This window comes from Alosa sapidissima, chromosome 6 (assembly GCF_018492685.1).
Source record: "Alosa sapidissima isolate fAloSap1 chromosome 6, fAloSap1.pri, whole genome shotgun sequence".
In the NCBI taxonomy this organism is placed as follows: domain Eukaryota; kingdom Metazoa; phylum Chordata; class Actinopteri; order Clupeiformes; family Clupeidae; genus Alosa; species Alosa sapidissima.
In genome coordinates, this window is record NC_055962.1 from 34,725,196 (window position 1) to 34,738,718 (window position 13,523).

Sequence of the window (13,523 nt, forward strand, 5' to 3'; positions counted from 1 at the left end):
ACCTGTCCTTCAGAGTAGTATGCGTTTGGCCTCGAACTTGCAAATGTTACATTTTCATGAGCCAGTATGTTTGCTAAAGCAATAGCATCTGGTCTTACTTACTGATTTGCTAAAGCAAAACTGACCTCAGACTAAAGCATTAGGCAATGTGATACATTTCTGCCAAAATGTTCAAGAGAAAAACGTATAATAGTAACAGTGTGGTAATACAAAGTTAAACGTAGATCTGCCCGTGACGCAAGGGTTTTAGGAGGAGGTCTTTGAGGGGAGGTGAGTGTGAACTGCATGACGCTCATGCGCCAGATGGTTTACCTGGAACTCTGGTTTGCCCATGCCTGCCTGCCGGTCACACAGGAAGGAGACGAGGGTGGAGCGGCGGGTGTGCTGGGGGTTGTTGTAGGTGGAGCCGTTCTTGTACACGAGCTGGATCATGCCGTCGTAGTAGGACAGCTTGCTATTGAACTCGCCCAGACTCCAGCCGCTTTTAGCACTGTAAACAAACGTAAGAGGCATGAGATCAGAATTATTGCCAGTAATCTACTTTCAGCTGAGTGCGAGTACTCACACACGCACGCACACACACACACACACACGCCGACACATGCGTTCATGATTCATGCCACGTACGCACACACACACGCACACACACACGCAAATCTCAAAATCTTCTGCAGACATCACTGATGGCTCTGAACTGAGCCAGATCAATTTAGTGATGTCCAGTGAGACCTGTGTGTTGTAAAAGTGGTGGTGACATACATTAGATCTGGTCAGACATTGCACCATAGCACTGCAGCAGAATCGACAGCTTTATGAAAATGAGGAACAGGACTTCACCTTTTTTCCAACTGACAGGCCCCTGACTTGGAAGGACACTTCTCATGAGTGACCTCCTCACATACATTGATGAGGTAATTATACTTCTCCCCAGTCACGCTGTATTGCTCTTTATTGGCCTTGCGCAGAGGTGTTAAATCAAAGGAGAAGCCTGAGCGAGATGGAGAAAGGATAGAAGAAATTCAAGGGGCGCAAACCAGCCATCATGGCTAACAGAACTCAAAAATCGTTCAATATGTTACTGCTGAAAAATAAAATATTTGTTGAGTAATTTGAATTATGTATGAGATATTTTGAGTTATTTAAAAATACATTGTCAATTGTTTGCCGTTTCACGTGACAAAGAGCTGACCTGCTTGTGGGTCGGACACCTTGCAGCCCTCTCCCTCAGTCTTGGAGAGGACGCAGGCTGCCGCGGTGTGCCACTCCAGTTCATAAATACACTCATCGCTCGACACACTCCGCACAACGGGGGCGCTCTCCAAATCTCCTACGGACACACACACCACCACAACAACAACCACATAAACGTCTAGAACTTCTAACAGGTACAACTAGAACATTTATATATATTTATATATATATAGTTTGGGCTTTTTGCCTTTATTTGTATAGGACAGTGAAGAGTGAGACAGGAAGTAAGTAGGAGAGAGAGATGGGGTGGGACCGGGATATGACCACAGGTCAGATTCAAACCTGGGTCCCCGTGGGCACTTAGACCCGTATATCAGTGGTTCTCAACCTTTTTTGAGCAAACGCCCCCCTGACCTTATTTTGATCCTCTAGCACAGCACCCCCCCTACACACACACACACAATTAAAAAAAAAAAAAAAAAAAAAACTAATCACGTGAACAACATATGCACATCGCAACAATCCAACCAATCACAAAACAAATTCTGCACTGTATGACCACTGAGCATAGATAAACAGTAAAATGCAGCTGGGATGGTAGAGGGGTTAGAAACCCATGAATGAAAATAGACTATTTATTTCAGGTAGCCTATTTTTGCACCAAAAATATGTGAAAACCATGGAAGTTTAAAATGTAAAAAAAAAACAAAAAAAACAAAACAATTCCTAGCGCCCCCCTAGGTTGTATGAACGCCCCCCAGGGGGCGGTACCGGCCCCGTTGAGAAACCCTACCATATACGGTATGAGCGCTGTAGCCTGTTGTGCCACAGCACCCCCCCGTGTACTATAGACCCTTTCAACAATAAAAACAAAAACAATGCTTGAACATTCTATTTGGGCAATCAATCTACTTCCTCTGCATTAACATAACATATGGAATGTTAAAAAGGAAGTCTTGTGGGGCCAACTATGATGCTGATAATGGAACTCTTGAAAGGAAAGGGTCTATAATCTTATCATAGCAATGCTCAGACGCCCATAAACCCTTGATAATTAATCTGATATGAAGTTAAAATCATCTTGAACCTGGCTTGCATTTCAGGGAGATGATGGTCCTCGTCTTGATGTTCTTCCTGCAGACATCTCCCTCGGTGTAGATGAGGCGAATGCTGTTGCCATCCATCTGAGGTGCAGACAAGAAGCTGCCCAGGCTTTTGGGTTTGCCATCTTTGCCTGAGATAGACGGAACACAAAGAAAAAATCAGCACTCTTGGACAGCCAGGAAATATGGTTTCATTGCCCAAAACACACTTATACCACTCAAGTCAAATGTAAAATTCCATGACGACAAAAACCCTGAATTTCCATAACCTACTATATAATGAATGGTACAATATACCGACCAATGATTTCAGAGCACCCATATAGCGTTCAAGAATATTTTACTTTTTTAGAGTGGGAGATGAATAAATGGGCATTGAATAAACACAGTTGGGCTACTCAAGCAAGCAGTAAAGTTAATAAAGCATATATACACCAATTCTGTGTGGAAATATATTTGCATTAATGTATTTTGACAAGAAAAGTTTAAACTGCTACAACAAAATTTCCTGGTATTCAATGACTTTGCCCCAAAAATGATAAAATTCCCTGACTTTCCATGTCTGGAATAGACTTTCTAAAACTCCATGATATTCCAGAAATTCCATGACAGTTGGGATCCCTGCTTATACAGTATCAGCGCGCTTCCATCGCAGAAAGAGCCTTCCTGTTCAGATGGTCTCACAGGACAAGGCTACATTGTTGGGTGCACTCACCGATGGCACAGACTGCAGCCTCATCTGGGCAGCCTGTCAGCGCCCCCTGCTGGAGGACTTTGTGACACATGTTGAGGTAAATGCGCTTCCGGTCAGACCCCGCAGCACTGGCGTCCACTGCCTCCCAGTTCTGAAGAGTTTCTGATTCTGGAACGACACTCACCATTAAAACACACGTGACCAAGAGCATCAGTCTAATGATTTATTCTAAAACGATGACACTCACAAAATGCCATTGAAACAAGCACGTAAACACAAAACACACAATTTCTTCTTCTAATAGTCTTACCAGGGAATCGAGTGAGGGGAGAGAGGTCATATCGCTTCTTGCCCGATGTGACACGGCAGAGAAGGTCTTCTTTCTCCTTGACGCAGGCATAAGCAGTGTACCACTCAAAATAATATGTGCAGTCAGTCTCTCCAGTGAACACCGGGAAGCCTTTGCCATCATTTTCTACAAAAGGGCAACAACTCGCCATCAATCAAATTTACTCTGACAACATACAGACAAAAAGATTCTCTACCTGCAATGGATTTGTTAGAATAGACATTTTTTATCTGTTTAGTAGAAAGAAATAGACAACACAAACCAACACACCTGCGGTTTCATTGCACTCAAAGTTGATGATGGTCATTCTCTGAAAGCCAGAGGTACACCTGTTGCCCCCCGGGTAGGTTAATGTGAGGTCACCATCTGAGTATCTACAGTACATCACAAACACACACACACAGAAATGAATACAGTGTAATTTGATAAAACTGTAGTGGATAGCTGTAACATCCAAGACTGTTAAGCAATAAGTTAAGCTGTATCAGCCATGACAATTGCTTTGGTCACCGTAACAGAGAAGCTGAGAAAAATACTAGCTTTGGAAAAGTCAGAAAAGACAGTGTCCAATTAGCCTAGCCATGGGCACACGGCCTTCAGGTAGAACATGTATATATAGTATAGAAGTATATATACTCTTTTGATCCCGTGAGGGAAATTTGGTCTCTGCATTTTATCCCAATCCGTGAATTAGTGAAACACACTCGGCACACTAATCCCGGCGCAGTGAGCTGCCTGCAACGGCAACAGCAGCGGCGCTCGGTGAGCAGTGAGGGGTTAGGTGCCCTTGCTCAAGGGCACTTCAGCCGCTTTCTACTGGTCGGGGTTCGAACCGGCCACCCTCCGGTCACAAGTCCGAAGCGCTAACCAGTAGGCCACTGCTGCCCTTAAAACACCATGAGGAGAGAAAGGAGCACCTGAGGGTTTGGTTTTTGTATCTCCCAGCGACCTTCTTCATGTCTGCGTTCTCCTTCACCTGGCAGGCAGAAATGAAGCCTTTCTCGTCCTTACAGATCCCAGCGCTGATCTCCCCACACACGTTCAGGTAGTAGATGTAGCCATCTCGGCCCTCGCTGCTCTTAGTGTGGTACGGGTCGTCCGCATCTGTCCAGGAAAGATGTCATGTTAACATGAGCTCCAAGACAGGGGTCCTAATATTTAATTGGGTGGGAGGAGATGGACTGCACAACATGGGTGGGTAATGCTTTCTAGTAAGGATTCTAAGAAAAACAATAGTTACAGAAGACATTCTTAAGCTAGTAGACTTTACGTAAGGGATAATGTATAAAACGCCGGTCATTATTGGGAAAATAAGTCCCGACAGGGCGAACCGGACCCCGACGCGCCAGCGGAGGGGTCTTGCTTCACCCTGAAGGGACTTATTTTCCCAATAATGACCGGTGTTCTATACATTATCCCGCTTATTATATGGCTACTTGCCAAAACGAAAAAATAAACTCCACGATGTCTCTTTACACTTATTTGTTACCGTTTCGTCGTGGCTTTTGCTGAGAAACAAATAGTTTGCAACACACGCTGAACTTGAATCAAACATTCTTTAGAACACAGCTGATCAACCGTCTGCCTTCACTTTTGAATGAAGTTCCAATGCAAGAAGTGACCAGACTACTTGCGGAGTGCTATGAAAAACTTAAATCAGCAGCACAAAACCCGTTGCCATTGACAGCGGTAATTATATGTTTGCAGCGGTAATTACATGAAAATGTTTTACCGTAGAACGTTAGGAAATCCCATTCAAATCAATGGAGCGTTCTACTAGCATTGTGAAGAGCTGTATAATAATAGTTTATAAATCCCACCATCATAATTTGACATTTAGTTTACATCATCAGCCTGTTAACATGTGTGAGCTCATTCTGGTCATTCTGGAATCTTGGCTGACTGGTTGGTTGATTAGCAATGCCGACTGGTGGCGGTCAGTAGGACTCACGGCCAAGGGTAAGGTGGGTGAGGTCGATGGAGATGTCGTGCTGTTCATTGGTCAGTTTGCATGAGTGACTCTCCAGGTAGTCCCTGTGGCAGGCATACTCAGTCACCCACTCAATCTCATAGCGGCAGTTGGTTTTGGCAGTCATCTTTGGAACACTGCCCTGGAAGAGCAAGCAGAGACAATCCAATGAGAAAAGGGAAACACAAATGATTAAGCAATACACATTACGCAACTCCTTGTACACATTACGCAACTCCTTGTCCAGGCCATTGTTCTCACACCTTGACTACTGTAACACTTATCTAACAGCCTCCCATGCCTGCCGAGTGAACCCCTTAAAGATTTTCCTGTTTATCTGATCTACCTTCCTGCTCCTGAGGTCCAGAGAATAAATGATAATCTGTACAAATAATCTTTTACAAACTCATTTCTAGTTACATTTGTGGATGTTTGCAGTAGTCAGAAAACTCATTCTGAGTGTTATTATGAAACGTACTTTTAGACAACAATTAGGGATTTGATTCGTACATAAAACAGAAAGCATAATGCAATTACCTCCTGCCTGCCTGATGGACAGATGAAAGTGATGGTGACAGCAGGCTTATGTCCATCACAGAACTCCGGGATAATGTGTGAGTCTTCATATCTGAGCTTCAATCTGAAAGCAACAGTTAGGATCGATAAATCAACAGACTGCTAACTCTGAAGAACAAAAATAAGTGCACTTTTTGCACACATATAAAAAAAAGTTTCATTTGTTCCACCAAACCAAAAAGAACTCTAAATGGACATGTGGAAGATATGTAGTATGGAAAGCAGTGGACACTCAGAGCATACATGGACACAAACATTATCAGCAAGGTACCAGGGGCCTCATGTACAAAACTTGCGTGTGTGTACGCCATCTTTCACGCTCACGGTTGGATGCATCAAGAGTTTATTGACATGAGAACATGTTGCCAGACGTGTTTCCCCTTCATATCTCCGATTTTTTTTATAAATACTAAGTAGGCTACTTACCACAGGGAATTTACATGTATTGTCAACAGGGTAGCCTATTCCAGTGAGAAATGGCAGTAGCCTATGGGACAGGATCATCCAAGTATATACTTAGCTATGGCCTGACTAATAAGCTCGAGTTGCAGCTATTTGACTTAGTGTGATTGACTGCATACTTTGACTTTCCTGGAGTAAGCATTTGCATTATTGTCACACTTTTGGGCAAATTATAGGAACATGATCCAGAAATCGCAATGTTGTGGCAAGATGGCCACGATCAACTTTGTTTATTCTACTTTGGGTGCGTGATGTGTGGTCTCTTACTTGAACACAACTGATTTGATGACTTTTAAATGAATGCGGTTATGCAAAATTGTTTCCAAATCCCCATCAAACCCTGTTATGCAAATCCGGTCACCTACTTGCACACTGACCAGAGGTCTGCGCTCTCAAGTGGCCTTCTAGTTAGCATATTAAAATGAGCATGATTTAGGGTGGAGTGTAGTGCTCATGCATGTGCACTTAATTTCACATTAATTGGGATTAAAGGCTGGGTGGAATGCTGTGTACACAGTTTCATACATTATTTTTTTGTATGTAGGCTACTTCCCAGGTTTATGAATTCCACAGAAGTATTTGTACATGAGGCCTCAGGTCTGGTAGTATAAATTTAGATGTATAGAACACACACAAATAGAATGTTAGATTAATAACTGATATGATATTGCAGACAGAAAGGCAGGCCATTCAGTATCAGTATCATCCAGCATGCACATTCCTATGAGAGCCAAGAGCTCCACAGTGTCGGTACCTGTCATTGGACAGCAGCTCCAGCTGCTTGGAGGGGATGCCCATGTTATAGGAGGCTCCTTTGGTAGTCAAACAGGCAGCTGAGTCCTCTGGGCATGCCTGTGGACGGTCTGAGGAAAGGAGACATACAAAAACAAAATCCTGAGTGACCATCAGTTTAGCAGTGAGATGCATGGAACAGCACAAGGTTAGATAGTGACCAGATGATGGCAGAATACACAAGACTATGCCTGTAGCACTTCATCAGACAATAGCTACTAACACACAACGAGAAGGGCTGGGGCCCGAAATGTCACATGTGGTGATATAGCCTACCATTAAACAACGCTAAGGAGCAGATTCTGGTGTGCGGACTTTACGTTCTTTCACATGCTTGTGCTTTCCTGCCCAGCACCCAGTAGTCAACGATTTGGATGTGCGTGCTGCACCCTTGAACTCTTATGCATGTAGCACTTCCTTCCAAAACTCATCCTCTCTTGAAAGAACAATCAATGTGCTAGTGTTAATTTTGTCACCTATTTTTAATTTAGTCTTAGTCTTGTGATGAAATGTCCTTTTTAGTCTTTGTCATATTTAGTCATTCAAATATCATTTTTGTTAGTCAAGTTTTAGTCGACTAAAAGTCTCGTCATTTCAGTCTAGTTTTAGTCAAAAGAAAACTAAAGGTATCTTAGTCTTAGTCAGTTTTAGTCAACACATTTTAGTCTTTTTTTTTTCATAACAAATTATTTCTGATTACCATTTGAGTCAAATAGTGTTTTTTACTCATCTCAATTTTCCAACAATATTGTGTGTCCACAGGACTACTCATCTGTTATAATTACTCATTCTGATTTTTTGTCAGTCAGTATGTTTACATGCATAGGTAAGTCGAGCTACAGTTATAGCTCGGCTGGGATTTGACCATAGACAGTAAAAGATTTGACTGGACCACTGTCATATTCGTAGACCAGTGTTTCTCAAAGTGTGGTCCGGGAATCACTGGTGGTCCGCAAGCTATCCCAAGTGGTCCGCGAGCAGACGTGGAAAAATATAATATAGAGGAGTTGTTTGCAATATTGAACCAACTTGTATGTAAAAACAGTTCTGCAACACTGTCTATGTAAGATATGCCAGTTTAAATCATACTGTATGAATCCACACAATAAGCAAAGTGCAAAGACAATAAGCAAGGTGGTTCAGTGAGTAGGCCTGTAGTGTAGACTAATTATAGACTACTGTTGAAGTAGGTCTAATCTTTTTTTTTTTTTTTTTTGCTAGGGTTAGTTAAGTGGTCCTGAAACTGAAAAAGTTTGAGAAACACTGTCGTAGACCAAAGTATTAATGTTTTACTCCGCCTCGCTAGATGGCGATATGCGCCCAAACACAACACATTCCCCAAACAGACTCTCCATCTTAGCCATAGCTAACTTGCTAGCGAACTTTCCATATTAGCTTACTTGCTAGCAAACTTTGCATCATCAGTCTAACTAGTTAAATAGTTGACATTACATGATGAACATTTTCATATGGACATTCTGGGGGATGTTAATTTGTATGAGAGAAGCTTCAACTTCTGGGTATGTAGCATTGTGGCATAAAGCTTAGGTTGCTAACTCTGGCAGAAATCTCCAGTGTTCTTGTTCCATGTAGTTTCGTGTTGCAGCCACAGGGTTGCAGCAACAGCACGTAGACTAGCCTACAGGAAAGCTGTTGCGTATGAACTCATTCTGAATATTTTGAAAACGTAACAGCTAGATATTCTGTCTTCTCATTTTGTAGACGAAAATGAAGAGATTTTATCTTAGTTTTTATTTCATGCAAAACATTTTAGTCTCGTCTTTTTTCGTCAACAATAATGCATCTTAAGATAGTCTTAGTCAGTGTTTCAGGACATTACTGCCGTCTCGTCATCGTCTCGTCTCAGTCATGAAAAAAAAGGTCGTTGACGAACATATTTCCTCTCGTCTCGTCTGACGAAATTAAGACTACAATGTGCTTTCAACGTCTGAATCACTGCTCCTACTTTGAACTCCGCTTCACAAACTGTTGTAATTCAGCCAGACGACCTTCAGGCATGCAATACACATCTGGCCCTATGAGACTGCATAGATTGAAAGTTGTGGACGGATCAATAGAGATGAGTATGGCAAGCTTTCTGCTTATAGGTTTCCTGTCTATACTTTGACCTCCCGACACATGGTAAACACAAAACATATAATCCAGGTTGCATTAACCAAACTTTGTGGACCTTGCCTTTCTTCCTTGTACTTCTTCTCAAAACACTGATATTACTGCTGAGCACATAAGATGACAGCAGAAAAAGAAACTCACTCAAACTGCGGCAAATGTTAATGTAGAAGTCTATGTCATCATCGGAGTCATCAACCAGGTATCCGTCAGTGATCTTGATGAGGGGATTCAGGTCGTGCTTCTTCCCATCGGAGTCAAATGCATAGCAGGGCACCTTAAAAACACATTTGTACCAAGCAAACACAATCAGTGCTGGTCTTCCTAGAATAATGCTTACAGATGAATGTACACATAAATCTACAAAGGCAGAAAATTACAATTCATTAGACTGTATAGTTTAGAAATCGCTAAATGAGTGTAGGAGATGGTGTGGTACACCAAACTGTGGATTAGATTAGTCAGACTCCCCATCCCCATCACCCAACCAAAACCCTGAGGGCTTAGTCAGGCCGACATTTTCCAGGCGTTAGAGAACATTTTAATTGCACTGATAAAGGAAACACCATTTACACAGGCATTCTGTTTGGTGGACAGTCATGCATATTGACAGTGTCTGCAGTGACCTACACAGACCATACATCCAAATCACTTAATTCATTCGTTTGGTTTTTGGTTGCTTGGTTTATTAGTAACATGTTGTTCAATGTTCAATGGTATAGACATAATATAACTCATTTCACATATTTAATGCTGATGACCATCCTATCAGATAGGCCTAACAGCTACAGATTTGCCACAGAAACAATCCCTCAGTTCAATAGAAAACCCCCCATAGGTAAGGCATTTATTTGAAAATACACACAATCAGTTTCACTCACCTCTTTGTGGGGCTTGAACTTGTCTATTTTACAAGCAACATATGTCCTCCATTCAAAGTAATGAACACACTCTGATACAGTAACCAATTCTGGAGTTCCCTATAACAAGAAAGCAAAGAAAATAAAAAAGCAAATATGAATCATTAGCTCTATGACACTACTGTACATAGTGTGGTTTCACAGAAGGCTTTTGTTTGCTTAGCTGCAGGTTATACTACTTATAGTGATTGATAATGACTGACTGACTATTATTGTGTTACATGCTTCAAATGTAAAGCACTTTGAGCTACATTCTGTGTATGAAAGGTGCTATACAAATTAAGCTTATTATATTATTATTATTACTTCTGATAACTTCAAAATGTGGGACTGTGCCACACTTTAACCGTCATTATCACAGCATGGCACCAGGACTGTATGCAACTGCTCAAGATAACTGTTCAAAACAGTTCAGCTGCTTTGAAGAAGTTACGCTGGATGGTTTGTTGTGTGCCTGACGCCTCGTACAGACACGTATGGCTTCCTTTGGAAACCAATTTACCACAAGAACGGAAACTGTTGTTGGTTTTAGATACTGAACTTGTGTTGGCTGAAGTGTAATCTTACACATGGTTATTTAAATGCAACTGTCTGCATCATGAGGTTATTCACCCATTCATCAAGTGGCTCAGCTACAGAGTTTCATTATTACACGGCTCTGCCTGTTCTGCCACCTACCATGGTCTTCCCGCAAAGGAAAGAGATGCTGGTCTTCATGTTACCGCTGCCGCCCTCACACTTCTGTGTGCTGTTGAAATCTAATACAGTCGGCGATATAGTACTCAAGCCCAGCTCACCTATGAGGGGAAACCAAGAGACATGTTTCACAAACACAAAACATTTTGAACATTTACGGACATAGTTTGGACAAACTTTTGTTTCTGCAAATAAATCCATCAACCAAAATCTTTCATACCGGTTTGTTTTTTTGTTTTTACTCTTTGGGTAAAGCATACGCATTTGAGTAAAGGTCAAAATCTTGCAGTACTTTTCCCCTTCCTGACAAGCTAGTTAACATTGAGGTTTATGCTCAGGGGAATTCACCGCCTGAGAATTTGACCTGCAAGACTACAAAACAGTAAAACTAATACAGCCTGACAGCTAAATCTAGAAAGAGAAAACAAATATAGCACACAGAGAAGCAATACGATTCCCCCATTTAATGTACTGAACTGAGCAAGCAATTTCATATCCTTATTACGGTTTCTGACCCTGCAATTACACCAATACAGAGAGTCTGTTTAACAATTTGCATTCAAAGTTCCACATTTGACTTCATATCATTCTGTGTATCATCCAAAATGAAATGCGTCCCACCACCCAACCACCGAAACATGTATGCTCATTGTTTGTCTATTGTAATCACATGAGCAAACATTCAGTCTCACTGCAGTGACCTAGTTCCTGGCTTGTTGACTGGTGTGTCCAGGCAGGCCTAACAAACCATAATATCTCTACTACAGTAACATAAATGTTCTACACTCACAAAAGCCATTCATCAAGTCATGTCAAAGCTGACAAGCACTGAAAAACTAGCTTTCAGTCGCAAAGAGTGAACAGATACAACAGAGTGAACATTTCAGCTCCGGTACTTCATTTACTGTAACAAACCAATATCTGTAAAAACAGTCATTCCTTCTTATACACAGGTATTTAGTTAATGTTGGTTGTACGGTTTGTTGTATCATTAAGTGTCCAAGCAGCCGACTGACCCTTTAGACCTCTTCTCTAACCGGGGCAACTGGACATGACATGATAAATACATCATGTGAGAGCCGACATAAGTCTTCCAACTTCCACAATTTTGAGTTGTGCTGAATTTAACTGTGGTCACCTGACTAACACCAAGCCCTGTGTTCCAACATTTAACAGATCCTCTAGAGGGGCCAAAGGCCATGTTTACAACCATGCTGTTAAATATCGCACTGTATGCATGTGAAATGGTCAACATTCCTTTTAATCTTATGTCTGGCATGATGACGGCTATTGTGACAGCAGAGGTATCAACACGTTATTTTATGTCTACATTTAGACACTTTAGATGACATACGCATGATTGCTTTATAGATACTTTGATCTTATATAAAAGTTCAAAATTACTGTAGTCAGTGATGCATTATAAAAAGTCCCAAAATACCTTGACTCTTACAAAATCATCAGACCACAAATTACCTAAAAACGGCTGTTTAAAAAACCACATCCTCAGTTGTCTGTGGCTTCCTTTAACTCACCCACAGTTGTGTCCATTTTGCTGGCAATACTGTGGGCACAGACTGCCGACCCCTCCCCGCATTGTGTGTCCGGAGAGTTATCACACAATTTCATTGTGTACTTCATTTGACTGTCCTGGTCGATGGCCTCCCATTTGTAACTGGATTGGAGGGGAAACAGTATCGAGACTTTCAGAAACGTCTGCCAGGCGGACAAGGTTAGGTGAGAGCAGAGATGGACGTTGAGGAATAACAATAAGCTATATACACATGTCATGCATGCGAGCAATTTCCATGGCTAAAATGTTTTGTTAAAACTATTGTGCCAATTACAACCACTTGAAGGAACTAATGTTGTGTCAGTTTATGAAACGTAACCTGAAAGTTTGCTTAGCTTGGTTCCCAGTTTGTTGGAGCAAGCACTTGGAGATTCCCTTCTCATGCTGACATAACACAGACTAGCTAGGTAAAGGTCGGTCATTTTGGTTGTCGTTATTCAGTTGTTAACGACAAGATTTACCTCGTAGGTTCTCAACATAGTAATGTACAAATTGTCAGCAGTGGTTTGTAATAATGTTGACCCTTCACTCAGAGCTAGCTAACGTCAAACGGTTCATGCCATGGTCACATTAGCCAACTGATAATGGGGCTAACTAGTGACACACAACTCAAACATGCAAGTTGAAAGAACCAGAGAATAACCAAGCATGCAAGACTCCATACACATTACGGGACAGACTAAAACATGGCTATTTATAATAAATAACGTTAGTGCGCGGGCTAACCAGTCCTCACCTGCACAGATCTTGGAACCAGCGACCGTCACTGGATCCCTCAGTGACAGAGACATATGCCAATACTGTTAAAATGCATAAAGCACTTGATAATTTACAAGATACCACCGTATATATTTTATATAGAGACCCCATGTTTTGTTCCGGAACAAAATATTACGACGTATCCGACATGATACAGCAACTCCTCCGGCAGCTGTAGCAGGAACCAGTCGCATCACATGACGTGCATGACACTTGATAGAAACTGGTCACGTGGTAGAAGCGCGACTTACGTGACTCATCCTGTACTGAACCTGTACCGTAGTGCTTTGCTCACTCTCTTACACACTA

At 41.8% G+C, this 13,523-nt stretch overlaps 1 protein-coding gene across 3 annotated transcripts in view; it reads right to left on the bottom strand.

Annotated features, from left to right (window-relative positions):
- Nucleotides 1-13,501, bottom strand: part of LOC121711585 (cation-independent mannose-6-phosphate receptor-like) — a 38,087-nt gene extending 24,586 nt beyond the window's left edge. For 2 of the 3 annotated variants that reach the window (XR_006032380.1, XM_042095284.1), the window contains exons 1-16: nucleotides 13,192-13,501; nucleotides 12,418-12,557; nucleotides 10,865-10,983; nucleotides 10,148-10,246; nucleotides 9,411-9,543; nucleotides 7,099-7,207; nucleotides 5,844-5,946; nucleotides 5,289-5,448; nucleotides 4,255-4,441; nucleotides 3,608-3,711; nucleotides 3,299-3,463; nucleotides 3,010-3,156; nucleotides 2,279-2,425; nucleotides 1,190-1,327; nucleotides 838-988; nucleotides 313-490 (exon numbers count right to left, since the gene is read on the bottom strand). Coding sequence is in view for 2 of the 3 variants with exons in the window: in XM_042095284.1 (XP_041951218.1) it covers nucleotides 313-490; nucleotides 838-988; nucleotides 1,190-1,327; nucleotides 2,279-2,425; nucleotides 3,010-3,156; nucleotides 3,299-3,463; nucleotides 3,608-3,711; nucleotides 4,255-4,441; nucleotides 5,289-5,448; nucleotides 5,844-5,946; nucleotides 7,099-7,207; nucleotides 9,411-9,543; nucleotides 10,148-10,246; nucleotides 10,865-10,983; nucleotides 12,418-12,557; nucleotides 13,192-13,325 (2,214 nt within the window). In the remaining variant the exon portion in view is untranslated. The remainder of the gene's footprint in view (nucleotides 1-312; nucleotides 491-837; nucleotides 989-1,189; nucleotides 1,328-2,278; nucleotides 2,426-3,009; nucleotides 3,157-3,298; nucleotides 3,464-3,607; nucleotides 3,712-4,254; nucleotides 4,442-5,288; nucleotides 5,449-5,843; nucleotides 5,947-7,098; nucleotides 7,208-9,410; nucleotides 9,544-10,147; nucleotides 10,247-10,864; nucleotides 10,984-12,417; nucleotides 12,558-13,191) is intronic. The other variant, XM_042095285.1, reaches the window with a different exon arrangement.
- Nucleotides 13,502-13,523: the final 22 nt, after the last annotated feature.